Here is a 12,426-nt window from a genome sequence, read left to right as displayed (position 1 = left end):
TAGGGATAGATTCTGGCTGTTGCCCATAACCTTGTTAACCATCTAACTAGCCACCTAGGGGACACACTTGGATTTCTGTTCATAATTTTGCAAGTCTGGGCTCATCCAGTTTTCTCAAGAAGAAAGTGTAACCAGCGTGGTTCTGGTCCAGCTCCTCCCTCACATGCAACTCTCTTTAAACCCCCAGGCAAAGCTTCATATACTTTTCATGTTCCTCATAATGGTCCCACCTTCCTTGGTTATTTTAGTTTATGTTCCAGTTTTTCTTAGAATGGTATATCCTGACTATGGATGCAGGAACACAGGTATGAAAATTCCCTATGTGGGTATACCTTATTTAGGAATAAGTTATAGCAGAAGCAAAGCACCTTTACACTGGTGTAACTACAGCTATACTAGGGACAGCTGTGCTGTTTTCACATGTATAGTTAGAATAGTTTGGCTGTTTGGAATAGACCAACCCTTTTAAGATCTATGGCCTTTTCCCACACTTAAAAAAATAAAAGGTTGTCTAAGGACTCATAGCAGATTAGGGGTGGCCTTTAATAATTTATGGATAACATGTCTTGAATTGGTTATTGGGAAGCTTAGTGCACTCATGGACACAATTAGTTCCATAGGAGGATTTTCAGATAATGTTCACAAGAAGAGGGAGTTGGCTCCACATACCCCTTCTCCCATGAAACCTTAAGCCCTGTCCAAAAATAATGGCAGGGCCATGAGTTTTTCTTTATTTTTGTAGCTAAATCCCAGCCACTGCTGTGGTAGCCAGACTAGGAACCAGGCCATAACAGATCTAATGGTTAAGGGACTATATACACCATTAAATTCTGCTCAAAGACAGAAGGGGGCAGAGTTTTCACTGAACAAAAAGGACCCCAGAATATGCAGAGACAGAAGACGGACAGATTTCAGGGAATGTCAGACATCCCATGAGCCCCATGAGGATGAGGTCCCTATATGAACCAGGCATTTTGTTTTAACTTTTTCTGAATTATGTTGTTCCCATGGGCAAACATAATAATTTTAAGGCAGCAGTTTGGGGTTCCCCAAGGAACTGTTTAGGTCTAACTGGCTTCAGGTACTTGAGTAAGAACCACTGGTATCCAACATCATGATGCAGCACCTGGTCTAAGGAAGGGAAAACAGTGATTCCACCCGGAGACCTCAGAGGACACAAATGCACTAGGCCCCAAATCATGGCAGACCTTGTCTACCTGGGAAAAGCTTATGAACAGCAGCATGACCTGTGAACGTAACCCCTATGTCTCAATAGATAGTCTTATATAAGAGTGCCTTTTTTGGTTTAGCTTGCATCCCTTGCAGACATACAAGCTAAAGCCACTACTCAGGTTTACTCATTTGAAAATGGTCCTGCTTCTGAAAAGAAACACAGTATTCTGAACTGTAGTCAGCCAGGGAAACTTTCTTTTACAATTGAAAATAAATCCCAGTCAGCTATCCATTCAAGTGCCAGTAAACTCAAGTGCAGCATATTACTATTTCATGACAGATAGAAACAGCTGTCATAGATACTTGACGACCTGGTGTATCTATTTATATCACTTTTCAGTTTGGAAAGAAACCCAAGTCTTGGTAACAGTGCAGCACAGCTTCATTCTCATTCACTTTAGAAAGTGCCAGAGATAAGATTGAAGATCATTAAGCTCAAAAGGCAGCTTTGCCCACTGAGGAGGTATATGGCTATTGTGATGCAAAAAGCCAACAGTCCACACCAAATTGAATCTTGGGCTAAACACAAGGAGATTAAAGAACATCTGAGAAACAGTCATTTAATTGTATTCTGGAAAGCAGTGGCCACCCACTTTCTTCATGTACAAAATTAGCAGGAGCGAGCTAGTTCAGCCCTAAACTGGGGGGTAGCAAAAATACAGACTAGGGAACTAACCTTTGAGTGATTCCGAGGCCCCTTAAAGGTGAAAGGTAATGTTTTCATGGAAGTTCCAGATACTTGATAATGCTCACAAGATTTCTCTTAAGCACACAAATCAATACATCATCTTGCAAAGGCATCTGACCATTGTACAGGAATAAGCAATTGCAAATTCCTTCCGTGTTCCTGAACAGCTGGTTAAACCTTTTGTGTCATGGCAAAAATAATTTGTCTGAAAAATTGTAGCATGACTTCTGATGGGACCAATGAGCTTACTATCATGACACTGAATATACATTAAACAGACCCACTCCTTGGGTTAATTAACCCAAGAGCATTAACTACATAGTAATATACTTTGTGCCTTTGTCTGTTCTGCACAAGCTGAGATTTCCCAATTCCGTGATTTGGTACAGACAAATTAGTCTCAGCACAATAGAAGGTGGCCAGATTTCTGCCCAGATGGCACGGCTCAGATCCTCAAGGACTTGGCCAGGTGACACTGAATTAGTTCAGGGATCTAGATGCTCCAATTGCTTGAAAAAAATTCATGCAGCCCCAAAATGCTCCTGTGAGTCAAACTGCTGTGGACAATTCTAGGACTCCAACCTTCTCCTGATCTCCTCAAGAAGCTTCTGTCTTGGGATATCAACCTACAAAGCAAACAGGAAGAAAGTGGTAACAGCGATACCACTTGTATCCCAGAGGAGCTGTCCAATGCTCCCAACTCGCTTCAAGAGGTCCAATCTTTCCCAGGCAGCCACCCAGGCTTCTCATCTGTTGTCCCTCTGGAGCACTCTGCTCTATGTATTCTTTCTGCCTGTCTAATACTGCCTCCTTACTCTTCCCAAGGACATACTCTATGATCACCAAGGAGAGGGCAGGGAAGGAATTATGCTGAGGTGCTTAGAGCTTCCTATGCCCTTGGGAAAGGATTAGATTATTCAGAGAGCATCAGTGACACATAACCATGAGGAAAGCTTCCTAAAATCTTCAGACCAACTTGTAAAGCTGATGTATTCATGTCTGGCAGCAGATAAATTAAGATCTGTAGTGCAAGCCAGAACTACCAACTAGACCCTAACAGCCTGAGACAATGTTTAGAACTCTTACAACCAGTGGATTTCTGAAGCATCCTTTGGACTCTCCTAACCCAACTCTGACAAGCAAGTGTCCTCACCTCTTGCCTAGTAGCTACATCTCGCAGCTTGACGACTCCATCCTTCAGCTCCTGCTCACCTATGATGGCAGCAAGAGGGATGCCTGTATCCTCACAGTAATGCAGCTGCTTCAGCAGCTTGGGGTTCTCTCTGTACAGCATCTCTGCCTAGAGGGAAACAAGGGCCAAGTGTTAAATGGGGCATGGGGGTGCATTCAGGAACTTACACAAAGTCCGTTCCTGCTCCTGATAGGACCCAGAAGCAGAACAAGCTTGAAACTCAATGGACTCTCACTTTCCCTTAGCAGTACAGATGTTTCCTGCAGCCTCTGTACCAGCAGTTGCCTGCCTTTTTCATGCCTGCCTCTGGCCCAGACCCAATCATCAACAGATTGGTGGATTTGATCTTGTTGCATCACATCTCTGCAGAGACTCTCTCTTCCAACTCATCATTCAGGACTGACTTTAACAAACCCAACTGGGCCAATCCAACTGCTGACTCATACCTTGATCCCAGCATCCCACAGTTCAGAAATAAGCTTCAATCTTGCAGCAAGGAAGTGCTTCTGTGGAGCTGCCACCAGCACCTGAGTTTCAGTTGTTCGAATCTTTTCTTTGGAAGCCTAAGAGCATGAACAGTTATCAAACTGAATGAGACTAACGGAAACATCTCATAACATACGAAACTAAAGGTTGTGAGGTACCAAACAGAGGCTTCCCATTTTCTCCTTGACCCATCATTGCAGAATACTACCCCTTTCTTAACACAGTATAAGCAAGGGGGAATATGAGAAAAATCACTTTTCAAAGAATGTTATTGAGCAAAGTCAAGTTCTTGCAAACATGGAAGGGCAAGAGTAAAGATTGCCTATGCAGCCGTAACTAGGCTGCCTTCTGCACATGTATTATGATGCAATTTTTAAATCTTTTGCTATTTTTATCTAAAGATTCTCAACGTTATCGACTCCATGGGATGGATCTGGCATGTGGATCTGTTCAACAGTTCTTCTGATCCTCTCTGTACAATGTCTATGCCTCATACACCATACATCACCCAACCTTTAACATGAATTAATAGTTTCTTTGTAGGTTTCTGTGGCTTTTTGAGAAGCCCATTACAATCTGGGCTTCACAACTCCCAAAGTTTATTTTTACAACACCTAGGAGATAAGTACTTCACAGACAAATGAGCAGAGAAAACTTTATCTAAGCCATAGAATAAGTGACTGGCAGAGCCAGGATAAAAACTCACTGCCTGTTATCCAGTTCTGCTATAGTAGACTCCCGGGAAAACTTTCCAGGTGACTGGTCCAGGGTCACACAAGAAACCTGTGGCTACATCAAGGATAGGATGCTCTTCTTGTGACTGAATGGCTCAAGGGTTTCCCCATGCACTACAGATCTTCCACTTTTTGTAACAAGAGGCAATGGCTTCTTTCACTATTGATTGGTCCCCACTGATCAGGGCTGTGTTTTGAAGGTAGGCAATGCCTCATTTTTTGTAGAACAGTGATTCTCAGCCAGTGTCTCATGGCACTCTGGGGTGCTCTGAGATCCTTTCAAGAGTGCCAGAAGGTGCCATGCAATGTTAGCACTGTTAGATGTACAAACATGATTCACAATATAGATTGAAAGTTTTGAAACAGGAATCTACAATGTCAAAAACTCTGACTTACTCCGGTTTGAGTTATTTGCAACAGAATTGCTCTATTATTTTTCTATAGTCAAAACAAGTGAAAACTAAAGAGCTGGAGTGTTCCAAGGGATACCTCATGTGTACTGAGGGTTTATGAAGGGGTGCCTGAGATCTAAAAATATGGATAACCACAGTTGTAGAAACTGGAAAGTCTGTAGTGGATGTGGAAGGGGATTACAGTAAAAGTAATTAACAACTTGTGGGAAAATTACTCAGGAGAACAGAACAGCAGCTATAGGCGAGTCAGCAATAAGCTTTCCCATTTAATCATGCACCAGTCAAATGAAAGAAAGTTTTCATAGAAGGTCACTACATTGAATTTTAATTTCCAAGTAAGGCACAGCAGCACTTACCTTCACTTTACAGTTCACAATGGAAAAGATCCGCTCGATTCCAATGCTAACGCCCACGCAGGGCACTTTCTGCCTCTTGGAATCAAACATCCCCACCAGCCCATCGTAGCGGCCGCCTCCAGCCACACTGCCAACATCAACCAACTCCTCCACACGGTCATTCTGCTGCTGGATCAGGACAGCCTCGTAGATCACCCCTGTGTAATAATTAAGACCCCGGGCCAAACTCAGGTCAAAGGAGATCTGTGCAACAGAAAGGGAATTCCGTTACTGGGCACAACCAGAAATGCTCAAGGCCACTCAGCCAGGTTCACAGCATCCCTCTTTGCCCCCTGCCTCCACTCACCTTGTCTACGATGCCAAATAACATCAGGTACTCAAACAACAGCTTCATGTCTCTCAGCCCCTCCCCAGCCAGCTTGTTGTGGGAGAGTCTTGGGTCCTGGAGTAGCTGTTCAACCAGGTCCAGCCCACCTGCAAAAACAGGACTCACAACTGAAACCTACCAGGCAGGAAGGGTGAAACTGCCTGGCCACAGCTCCTAGGACTCGCTCTACCCAGGACAGTTCACAGCCACCTGCTCGCTCCTCTAGCCTTATACATCTTCACTTCCCCTCAAGAGAGAGCCAGCCACATTCAGATAGGCCTAGGAAGCAGCAACCCAGGGTCTGCAAAACGCTGACCCTCCTTGTGCAGGGGCTGAGCAAGTTTGAGTGGTTGCTGCATGGGTGATATGACCCACAGGGATCCCTGCTGGCCTGGGTGCCCAAGCACTGGGGCAAGATTCCACAAAATTTACCATGGAGTTTAACATATTCCCCAATGAGATCTGCAGCCTCAGGCGTAAGCCCCTTCTCTCCAACCATCTCGTTCTTCACGTCCTCCCATGTCATCTGTGGAGGGAGATAAAAGTTTCAGTCATAGCTCCCAGGCTAAAGCTGTTGCACTTTGTGGCATGCAAAACCCTTTTACAAGCTTCACCATTCCAGGCCTATGCAAGCCACAAATTCAAAAGGCTTTCCTGCAGCAAGACTGGCAGGAATGGAGAGAACACTGTAGTAGGCAGCAGTCAGTGCCTGGCCACTAGGACTGAGGAGCTTTACCTTGTTCAGTTTATCCACGGTAGAGCAAGCAGCTTGTAATTTGCTTTCTGGAACCCCACAAGCTGCAAATACCCCACTCAGAATACGCCGGTCATTGACCTGGAAGAAACAGTCAGTTACTCTCAATAGGAATTTTGTGGAGAATCCCCAGGAAGTTGCAGCTAGTCCAGCTCAACTTCTCAAGCTGGTTATTGGATTCTCCTCACCATTCCTTCATAAGCCCTGTTTTTTCTAGAGCACAGTGGCGAAGGTGATGAATGGTTCTGCAGGTACATTCTGGCCTGCGCAGGACCGGACATACAAAAGCAACCCAGCTCTTCTTTACCTTAATGAGAAAATTGCCAAGTTGGAGGGCAGACAGGATCTCATGTATGATCTTCAGACACTCAGCATCAGGAATCATGGGGTCACACTGGCCAGCAATGTCAAAATCCTGACACGTGGGGAAAAGCAGTGAGAATCCAGGCACTACTACCCAGCTAGGACATCCCCGATGTAATCTGCCCATCCCACACTTGGGAGATCAAGCCTTCAGTGCAGAGGCCTCAGCTCCAAGTTCTCTCACTCAGCCTGTTACATAACTGGTTTATGGGGGAGTTAAAAAAAAAAAAGCCTAGAAAAATTTGAAAAAACACCCTAGTACATACTACCTGGAATCAAGGCTCTAGAAGGACCACAAACACTGCAAATTTTCTAAGTACTGTCAGGAAAACCAACACAGTCCAGCCAAACTTCTCTCTCTATACAAGGCCAATGCCCAATGCTTTAAAAAAAAAATCTCCTTCCCAAAACAAACAAACAAAAAAACAACCCAAAAGCCAAATAATGTATTCACAGGGAGGAAAAAAAAAGACCTCTTGGCTTCTACAAGGAATGAGGAGAAACTGACACAATGAATAACCACATACCTCCCACTGAGATAAGCTTCCAATGGAAAATTAAGAAATTTCTAATGGTAGCCACTGGAATGGGTGTAAACCAACAATAACTTGACATACACCTCCAACCAGGCTTAACTGTTTAACATTGTAACAATAAAACAAGGGTTTCATTAACATGTCCTTTTACTGCCTGACATTTTAACATAACATACCCAGACAAAAATGGAGCTCTCTTCCTCCCTTCTCTCCCCTGCACTTCATTGAAGGATTAGGAACCCAGATTCACACACAGCCCCTCATTCCTAGATTACTGTAGCAAAGACTGGCTCAAACACCCTGCTCCTCCAGCCATGGCTACTCACACACTGGTAGAACTCCCTGTAGCGGCCCCTCGTCATGACTGGGTTATCCCTCCTGTAAACTTTAGCAATGTGGTAGCGTTTAATGTTGGTGATTTTGTTCATGGCCAAATAACGAGCAAAGGGCACCTGAGAACAAAGGGTTAAGGATGGAAACTGGAGAGCATCTCCCAAGGCCTGCAGCCACCCAGACTTATCGCTTTGTAGGCAACTACCAAGCCAATACAACACAACTTTACAGCAAGTCTCAGGCTAATGTAAAGTACTGCAAAATATTCTTCCGGGCAGGGAAATCAGGGCTTGTGTGACCACTTTCCAATTAATCTCACTAACAATAATGCTGAGAAAACACAGCTCCTCTGCTGGGTCTTTGTGGCTTTTGATGATTTAGTTCCGATACAAACTAGATTAAATAGATAATTGGATGGAATATACTAAGGATAGACACCTCATGGAATAAAAATACCTTGTTGTGCAATTTGAACAGAGATGGAGAATCAGAGAGAGACAGAGGTCCTACATGGAAGACCTATTTAGTACCAGTAAGAAAGACAATGGCTCTTCTAAGAAAAGGAAGTTGAATGGAGGGAAAGGAAGGAAGCTAGGGTCAGATGAGTGCAGGGAAGGGGGTCAAGAGAGTAGGAAGAGACAAGGAACAATGTCTATAGGGAATGCTGGAGCAAGCATACAGCTTCTATGAAAAAAAGTGAATTTTGGCTTAGATCTTGAATCAACTGGGGAGCTGCTTTTGAGGCATAGAGCATTCTAAGCACCACTTCTCTCACCCCATTCTCATTAAAATATTAGGCAACTGTGGTGTCGATGCCTACAGTCATATGGGTCGCAAATTGGTTGGAGGGCTGCACCCACAGAGTGGTGGTGGACGGGTCATTTTCGACCTGGAGCGACGTGGCCAGTGGGGTTCCCCAGGGCTCAGTCCTCGAGCCCACACTGTTCAACATTTTCATCAGCGACTTGGACGAGGGGGTGAAAAGCACCTTGCTCAGATTCGCGGATGACACTAAGATGTGGGGAGAAGTGGGCAGGCTAGAGGAGAGGGACAGGCTGCAACTAGATCTGGACAGGTTACAGGGGTGCATGGATGAGAACAGGATGGGTTTCAATACTGACAAGTACAAGGTATTGCACGTGGGGAGGAAGAACCAGCAGCGTACCTACAGGCTGGAAAACTCCCTTCTTGTCAGCACAGAGGCAGAAAAGGATCTTGGAGTCATTACTGATTCCAAGATGAATATGGGCCACCAATGTGAGAATGCGGTCAGGAAGGCTGACTGCACCTTGTCACGCATCCACAGATTCATCACGAGCAGATCCAAGGAGGTGATCCTCCTTCTCTATGCGACACTTGTCAGGCCACAGTTGGGAGTACTGTGTCCAGTTCTGGGCAACGCACTTCAGGAGAGATGTGGCCAGCATTGAGAGGGTCCAGAGGAGGGCCACTTGCGTGATCAGGGGGCAGCAAGGCAGGCCCTACGAGGGAAGGCTACGGGACCTGAACCTGTTCAGCCTCCACAAGAGGAGGCTGAGAGGGGATCTGGTGGCAGTGTATAAACTGGCCAAGGGGGACCAGCAGGCAATGGGAGAGTCCCTGTTCCCCCGAGCACTACTGGGAGTAACAAGGAATAATGCCCATAAGTTGACCGAGAGTAGATTCAGGCTAGATATCAGGAGACACTACTTCACAGTCAGGGGAGCTAGGATCTGGTACCAACTTCCAAGGGAAGTGGTGTTCGCTCCTACCCTGGGGGTCTTCTAAAGGAGGCTAGATAATCACCTAGCTGGGGTCATTTGACCCCAGACTCTTTCCTGCCCATGTCAGGGGGTCGGACTTGATGATCTGCTCAGGTCCCTTCGGACTCTACCAACTATGAAACTTCCCTGCAGATGATTTTGAATAGTGCTGCCCCAAAAGGTTTTTAGTAAACGTAAGCTAATTGCTCACAGAATGTGGATGTTAGTGAAAACAAGGAAAGGATAAAGGGACGATGCATATTTTAAACATAATTGATGCATATAAATAGACTTAAAATGCATATGAACATAATTAATTGACATGTAGTATAAGTAATGAGAATAAATAAAGAGTCAAAAGTTTTTTATTAAATGGTATTGTTAAAAAAAAGATATTTGTTTGTGATCAGATCTTGTATTTGAAGTATATTCCAGCACCATGCCAGAGTACACTTTTACTATTGTTTGAGCCATCTGAGTAACCGTGTTTCACTAAAGTGAAACTTTGCTTTCATGACTTATTGTTCTTTGATTTTACAGTAACCATATAGCAGCTTTTAGTGCAAGTTAGAAAATGCTTATTAGACAAATCTCGTTTTTTAAGGATTAGTGCTGTTTTTTAAAACTAAGGATTGGCAACCTATGGCTTGTGAAGTGTGATGCAGAGGTCCAATCCAGTACAGTGGATTGGTCCTCTCAGAGCTGTGCTGCACTACCCCACGACTTTGCAGTACTCCCCTCAGCTGCAGAACTTGCTGCTCTCTACAACATTTGAGCTTACTTTGCTGCAGAGGGGCAGATACTGGGCAATGCTTGTAAGCACTGTCTTGCCCTAGTAAAAGCCTGACAACCCCTGGTCATAAGTCTTTCGGTATCTAAAAAATAAAACTTTTCCTCTGAGCCAAGTCTGGCCAGACACAGTATGATAATGGAAGTATAAACACCTAATTAAGAATAAAAGGAAAATTATGGAGTGGGGCAATAGTGGGGATTGTGCACTTGCCAGAGTGTTAAAGGCTGGGGGCTTGAACTAGTCAGAGACAGGAACTGCAGGAGCATAGATGAAAGGAGACGATCAGGACAAGGACAAGGTGTGACTGTATACAAAAGGTGAAGATGACAAATGCAAGCTCCTTTCTAACTTGCAAAGCAGTATGTGATCATCCTTCTGCCCCTTTTTCCACCCTCCACCAGTGCCTAAAACACCTGCAACTCCCCCCCTGAAATGGTTCTCTCTCACAGTAGGGACTCTGGCAGGATACAGTGAGGTCATAGCGAAGGGAAAGCAGCTCACCCCCCTGATCTTTCAGATCATAAATGAGCTTCGAGTCCTCTCCATACTTCCCAGTCAGAGTTTCCTAGAGAAAAAAAGACAATTGTCAGGTAAGAGAACCAAGGCCCAGGAGCAGAACCCAGCAGCAAGCTGTTCCCAGAAGCAGAGAGTCCCTTGAGCCTGACTTTCCGAGATCAGATCCAAGCCCTCTCCAGTTTTACTATAGAATGAGTTTTCTTTCCTTGGGCACTACTTATAGCTGAGGCATTAGTCAAGGCACCTGTCCCTAAAGTTACAATTAATTCAGCTGCTACCCCTTAATGCACCAAAAATTAAATGGAAACAAAACTACAGAGCCAAGGATCCCACCTAACTTGCACCAGTGATTCACAGTCAAACCCTCCCAGATGTTAACTTGCCATCCCTGCACTCACTGTCAGCTCAAACACAGGGGTGTCAATGACCTCAGCCCCATGACGCTTGAAACAGTTGATGATGGTGCTGAAGACTTTCTCCCGGATGGCCATCTGCTTTGGGCTGAAGTCCTGGGTGCCCTGAGAGCCAAACCCAACAAGAAATGGGTGAAGAAGTGTTAAGAAATTGAAGTATCCTAATGTCATAGATCAGCCAACATCCATGCAGCTGCCAGCTGTGGTGGCTATTCAAAACAGTAACAAAAAGTTCATGACAAGGAACAACTAGGGCTTAAAATTGATGATTCTTTGGTGTAAAAGTCAACCACAAAGAAGGAACAGAATGAGAGAAGAGCTTTAAGGCTGAGATGCTGGAGCTGAGGGTACCCTGCAAGAAACTGCACAATGTAGGTCTGAAAAGGGAAGATCTCTTTCAATGGTGGAAGCACCAATCCAAGTGCAATCAAAGGAAATGAGATAGAATTATTAGGAAAGGAGGCAACTTGGGACAGACCCAGCTCTGTGAAGGAGACAAGCCATTACCTTGGGGGTTTTAAGAATGAAGTTCTTTTTCCCTTCTTCAGTTTCCAGCTGTGCCTTTGTCTGCAGGAGCTTTCCCACAGTTTCTACTATCTGGGAACAGAGACAAGGCTGGTGTTAAAAAAGAGCCTGATTCTGACCTACAAGAGCTAGCTGTCACAGTATGGAGAGATGGCAAGATGACAACTCAGCTGGCAGACTGTAGTAAGTTTCCTTACTATTAGAAGCTCCACTCAAATTCAGGTCCTGGCTTTATTAGGTTCTCTCACATGTAGGGTCTTAAATACTATTAAGGCTCCAACATGGTCCTTGCAGCTCAGCCCAGCATAGCACACAAGAATCAGGGAGCAGTTACTATATAACAATTCCATAATAAGGGAGTGTCTTTACTTTGTCTTTTTTGATAAACTAGAAAGCCCCTAAACCAGACCTAGCATTTTCTAACTAGCCAAAATAAATGCCATTAGCATTGATTGGATTAGTGGTGCCCAACCTTTTGGCCCTGTGAGCTGGATGAGCAGTGTGGGGCCAGTCCACAGGCAGGGAGGGGAAGGGGATGGATCCAGCCGCTAGGTCAAGCCCTACACATCTGGTGCCAGCCTTGAACACAGGCGCTATATAGCACACAGGGGTGTTCCATCCAGCTTGCGGACCTCCCCCCAGTCCCGAAATTTGGCAGGAGGGAAGCAACCAGTAACTGTGTCACCACTTCCCTACCGCCAAATTTCCAGACCTGTGGGGGCCCCGCGGGGCGGATGATACAGGCCTGACGGTGGATGTAGCTCGGGGCCCTGCGCTGTGCTGAAAGCTACCCGGGATTGACGATCCCCTGCTCTCGCCCGACATCGCCCTTCAATTGGCAGACCCTCAGCACTCACCCGGTCCCGGGGACGAGCGGAGAAGGCGCGCAGGGCGCGAGGCGGCCCCCAGGCCCGCGCAGCCGCACGGCGGAGCCCGCTCATAGCTCCGCTCGGCCGGGCCCGCGCCGCTCACAGGGGGCTCG

At 45.5% G+C, this 12,426-nt stretch overlaps 1 protein-coding gene across 4 annotated transcripts; it reads right to left on the bottom strand.

Moving 5' to 3' along the window:
• Positions 1-1,779: 1,779 nt before the first annotated feature.
• LOC102381590 (histidine--tRNA ligase, cytoplasmic-like) lies at positions 1,780-12,426 on the bottom strand. Of its 4 annotated transcripts, XM_006034142.3 has the most exons (13): positions 12,302-12,426; positions 11,427-11,516; positions 10,905-11,024; positions 10,460-10,555; positions 7,449-7,574; positions 6,531-6,638; positions 6,206-6,304; positions 5,902-5,995; positions 5,449-5,576; positions 5,103-5,345; positions 3,560-3,676; positions 3,075-3,221; positions 1,780-2,547 (listed from the first exon to the last, which is right to left on the bottom strand). In XM_006034142.3, the coding sequence occupies exons 1-13, from the start codon at positions 12,383-12,385 to the stop codon at positions 2,491-2,493; spliced, it is 1,509 nt and encodes a 502-aa protein (XP_006034204.2). In that variant the 5' UTR covers positions 12,386-12,426; the 3' UTR covers positions 1,780-2,490. The 4 variants fall into 4 exon arrangements, with proteins under 4 accessions (XP_006034204.2, XP_025071889.1, XP_025071888.1 ...); XM_025216104.1 differs by lacking the exons at positions 6,531-6,638; positions 7,449-7,574 and adding an exon at positions 6,412-6,530 and having other exon boundaries at positions 10,492-10,555; XM_025216103.1 differs by lacking the exon at positions 10,905-11,024.

The sequence above is a fragment of the Alligator sinensis genome, unplaced genomic scaffold (assembly GCF_000455745.1).
Source record: "Alligator sinensis unplaced genomic scaffold, ASM45574v1 scaffold14_1, whole genome shotgun sequence".
Classification (NCBI taxonomy): Eukaryota; Metazoa; Chordata; order Crocodylia; family Alligatoridae; genus Alligator; species Alligator sinensis.
Note: the sequence above shows the minus strand (reverse complement) of the source record. Positions and strands in the feature narration are given on the sequence as shown.